The 4,707-nt window shown below is 35.5% G+C and overlaps 1 protein-coding gene across 6 annotated transcripts in view; it reads left to right on the forward strand.

Moving 5' to 3' along the window:
• CUNH1orf141 (chromosome unknown C1orf141 homolog) overlaps positions 1–4,707 on the forward strand; it is a 59,491-nt gene that overhangs the window by 43,874 nt on the left and 10,910 nt on the right. For all 6 annotated transcript variants that reach the window (XM_032296646.1, XM_032296649.1, XM_032296647.1 and 3 more), the window contains one exon: positions 4,243–4,387. In XM_032296646.1, coding sequence (XP_032152537.1) covers positions 4,243–4,387 — 145 coding nt within the window. The remainder of the gene's footprint in view (positions 1–4,242; positions 4,388–4,707) is intronic.

Raw genomic sequence — 4,707 nt, forward strand, 5'->3', positions numbered from 1 at the left:
TTTTTTTTTTGAGACGGAGTTTCACTCATGTTACCCAGGTTGGAGTGCAATGGCGCGATCTCGGCTCACCGCAACCTCCGCCTCCTGGGTTCAGGAAATTCTCCTGCCTCAGCCTCCTGAGTAGCTGGGATTACAGGCACGCACCACCGTGCCCAGCTAATTTTTTGTATTTTTTTTTTTTTTTAGTAGAGACGGGGTTTCACCATGTTGACCAGGATGGCCTCGATCTCTTGACCTCGTGATCCACCCGCCTCGGCCTCCCAAAGTGCTGGGACTACAGGCTTGAGCCACCGCGCCCGGCCCATCATTTTATTCTTTATCGTTTGTTTGTCCCTGTGCTTTTTGTTCCTGTGTTCCTCCTTTCCTGCCTTTCTTTGGATTATTTGAATATTTATCAAAATTTTACTTTAATGTATCTGTTGGCTTTTAGTTATGTCTCTTTTTATTTGTTTAGGATTTTTAGTGGTTTCTGTTTAAAGTGTCCATCATCAACTTTTCACAGTCTACTTAGAGTAAAATTATACTACTTCACATAAAGATGTAGAAATCTTTAAATTGCATAGTTCCATTTACTTCTCCAAACCTTTGTACTATAGTTTTTGTATGTAATACTATAAACCCTACAGGACAGTATTATAATTTTTTCTTTCAGCAATTTGATGTGTTTTGAAGAAAGTAAAGGGGATAAGAGTCTTCCTCATAGGCTCTTATTTTTTATAAAACAAAACAAAACAAAACAAAGCAAAAAACATGTGTCAGACTTTTCATTCTTGTCCTACAGGTTCATGAATCTCTCTTTTTTTCATATTAAGTAATTTCTACTAATCTATCTTTAAGTTCTCAGATTCTTCCCTAAGATATTTTCATTTTGTTTTAAGCTCACCAGTTAATTTTAAACTTCAGATGTTACATGTTTTAATTCTATAATTAATAGTTTCTGTTTCTCTGATGATTCCGTTTGCTTTTCCTTTATTTTGAATATATTTTACTTTTTTCACGAACCATAGTTTTTTGTTGTTGTTTGTTTTATTTTGTTTGAGAACAGGTCTTGCTCTGTCACCTAGTCTGGAGTGCAGTGGCCCAATCTCAGCTCACTGCAACCTCTACCGCCCAGGTTCAAGCAATTCTCCTGCCTCAGCCTCCTGAGTAGCTGTGTGCCACCACTCCCAGCCAATTTTTTTTTTTTTTTTTAATATTTTTAGTAGAGACAGGGTTTCAGCATATTGGCCAGGCTGGTCTCAAACTCCTGACCTCAAGTGATCCACCTGCCTTGGCCTCCCAGAGTGCTGGATTTACAGGCATGAGCCACCGTGCCCAACCCACCAAGCATAGTTATAAAAGCTGCTCTAAAAATTTATTAATACCAGTGTCTGGGTCATTTCAGGCATGGTCTTGTTGAATTATCTTTTATGTTTACACTAGGTCTCACTTTCTTGGTTCTTTTAGATCAAGTTGAATTGATCTTGGGCATTGTGACTATTGTATTGTGAAGACTCTGCGCTCTCTTGTTGTCCTATAAAAATTACTGCTTTTGTTCTAGCAATCGATTATCTTGATTGTACTCAAAATATATAACGACTCATAAGCAGCTGCTCAAATTTTAATTCTGTTGTTTTATCCTTAACTGGCTGCTTGCAGGAGTTTGTAAACATGCATGGTTTAGGGGCTAACCAGAGACTTGAACAGGAAGTCTCTTACACATAGGAGTCTCTCATGCAGGAAATGGAGCTGCCATCTTTGGCTCTCTTCTTTCTAGCATTCCCTTCTCCCTTTCTAGCAGCTTTGTTTGCCCCAACTTTGTCTTCTGGTTCTTCTGGCCAGAAGTAACATGGGTTTTCTAGCAGAATTTTAGGTGCTCCATGCAGTGCCAATTTCAGTCTGCCTTCAAGCTAAAAGCCACACAAATAGCAACTCCACCCAATGCAAGTCAGTTATACCAAGTATCAGTACTTTTTCTTTGCCACCTGCTTTTGTTCATTCTCCAGGATCTTGAAGTCATTTGTGGTGTGTGTGTGTGTGTGTGTGTGTGTGTATTTTATCTAGAGTCTATGGTTTTTATCTGTGGGAGGGTAAGTCTGATAAAGGCTTACTCAGCCATGTTGAATCAGAATTCCCCAGTCTTTACTACTTTTATTATCTTTTTCTGTTGCATTACTGGGCACTCCCTAAACATTTATAAATAACAGTGGTGATAGATGTTACTTGTGCCATGTTGTAGACTAATATATTACCATTAATGATGATGTTGGCTGTTAGTTTTACACAGATAGAATTTTTGAAATTATGTTAAAATATTCTTTTTTTTTTTTTTTTTTTTTGAGACAGAGTCTCGCTCAGTTGCTCAGGCTGGAGTGCAGTGGCATGATCCCAGTGCACTGCAACTTCTGCCTCCGAGATTCCAGCAATTCTGCCTCAGCATCCTGAGTAGCTGGTATTATAGGCACATGCCACCACGCCTGGCTAATTTTTTGTATTTTTAATAGAGATGAGGTTTCACCATCTGAGGTCAACTCTTGACCTCAGATAATCCACATGCCTCAGCCTCCCAAAGTGCTGGGATTACAGGCATGAGCCACCTCATCTGGCCAATATTCTTTATCATATTAAGAAAGTATTATCTCTAGGTAGTTATATTATAGTTCTTATCAATAATAGTTGTTAAATTTATCAGATTTATCAGTATTACCACCATAAAAATAATTGCATCATTTTTCTCCTTTTTGACCTATGGGTAATGAATTATGATAAAATATAGAAACCCTTAATTTCTTGATGATTTTATTTGGCTGTTGTAAACTTCTACTAGTAAAGCATTGATTGGTGTTTTATTTTAGATTTGTGAAAAATCCTGAAGTCGTAGGTAAGATTAGCTTATAGCCTTCTTTATTTTTCCAGGCTTTGGTTTTAAAGACTATGCCAGCCTATAAAAAGAACTGAAAAGTTGTTTATTTTTTAATTAAATTGATATTGTATTACATGAGAATAATTTGTTTCATGAAAGCTTAAAATAGCTTATCCGAAAATCTATTTGGGGCTAGTTAGCCTTTTAAACTATATTTTAAAGGTAGTTATTTGAAACTTCTTTACATTTCTTTTAAGGATTATTGATATGCTCCAATTTTCTATTCCTCAGGACAATTTTGGTAATTTTTCCTTAGGACAAAGTTGCTTTGTCTTTCAAGACATCTGTGTCCTATCCCTCTCATAACTCTTCTTTTTACCTATTTGAACTTACCTTTTAATCCCAACAAATAATAAATCCTTTCCTGCTATAAATACACCGTTTTTCTGCCTGTCTTATGAACATTCCAGGCTTATGCTGTTGACCTCACCTGAAATGCCCTCATCTTTTAAATCTTAGCATTTGCCCTCCTCTATGAGATCTTTCCTGTCTATTTTAATCTTTATTGATATCTCTCCCTTTTTAAACCCTTCCTCATTTATAGAGTGTATTGATTGGGTTGCTTTTTAGTATTATTACCCCATGTTATTTATTACTATTTGGTGTATGCAAATCCTATGTATCCCATCAAAATGTGAGGTCTTGTGGCCTAGGCTTTCTCATATACCTTATTTTTATTTCATATTATTCATAACTAAATATATTCTGTGCCTAGTGTGAAAAAAATATGGGTTCTAAACAGTTATTTGTGTGGTTTGTTAATAGAGAATCACAAAGTATGCAGTTTATATTAACATGTACATACGTGTATTTTGGATGCCTAGATATGTATATTTTTATACAAAATATATGGACCCCATCTGATACTGTAGCCTAGGAAAAGCTATATCATTGTTTTTCAGTTTCTTCTTCTCTACTTAGAACTGATCTGCTGTACCTACTCTATGTTAGAGAGAGTAATGGTTTGTTAAAACAGAGAAGGATTTATTTCTCAGTATTTGAACTTTAGACTTTCCCTGAACTTGGAGATATAAATTTTATATGAATATTAAGTTTTATAGACAAAGAAAATAAAAGTTAGTAAAAAGTGTGAGCTTAGGCAGCTCTTTTAACTTCTGAAGGTTTGTTTTCTTATTGACAAAGTGTTACTGATAATGCCCATCTCATAGTAGGTTTTTTTGAGGATTAGGTAATATTCATAACTATTTAAAGAAACAGACAGCTTCTAGTTATCATAATTCAATATTGCAAATGTGAATACCCAAGCATAAATTATTTATTAATATACACATGGAAAGAAATAGTTTCTAAGATAATTTTCCACCTTTCCTAATGTTTAGATGGAAAATGCAGGGCCTTCGAATGTTCTATATTCACAGCATAGACAAGCATGTAGAAGATCACTGGGTTCTACAGACTCTTCTCCTACATTCAACATTCAGTCTAATGCTCATGAAAAGGAAAAGGAGTCTACTTTATTTACAGGTATACAAATTGCATGTTTACATTGGAATAACTAAAAGTTAACTGCATCTAAACTTAGGATGTAAGCATTAAGAAAATCTTTAACCAAGGATATTAGTCTGATTATACTACCACAACGGTCTTTCCAGCCTTCCTTTCTTACTGTTAAATCTATCCACACCTCACCGATTCTAGTCATACTTATCAGTAGCCAAACTACTGTGTGATTTGATGCATTTTCTGTTGTCTGTGCTTAAAACGTATGTTTTCACCTGCTAGATTCCTATTCATCTTTAATAGTTAAGAGATGTTAGCCTCAAGCAAAAGAAGATCCAATAGCC

Source organism: Sapajus apella, unplaced genomic scaffold (genome assembly GCF_009761245.1).
Source record: "Sapajus apella isolate SASKATOON/1434 unplaced genomic scaffold, GSC_monkey_1.0 scaffold36, whole genome shotgun sequence".
NCBI classification, from domain to species: domain Eukaryota; kingdom Metazoa; phylum Chordata; class Mammalia; order Primates; family Cebidae; genus Sapajus; species Sapajus apella.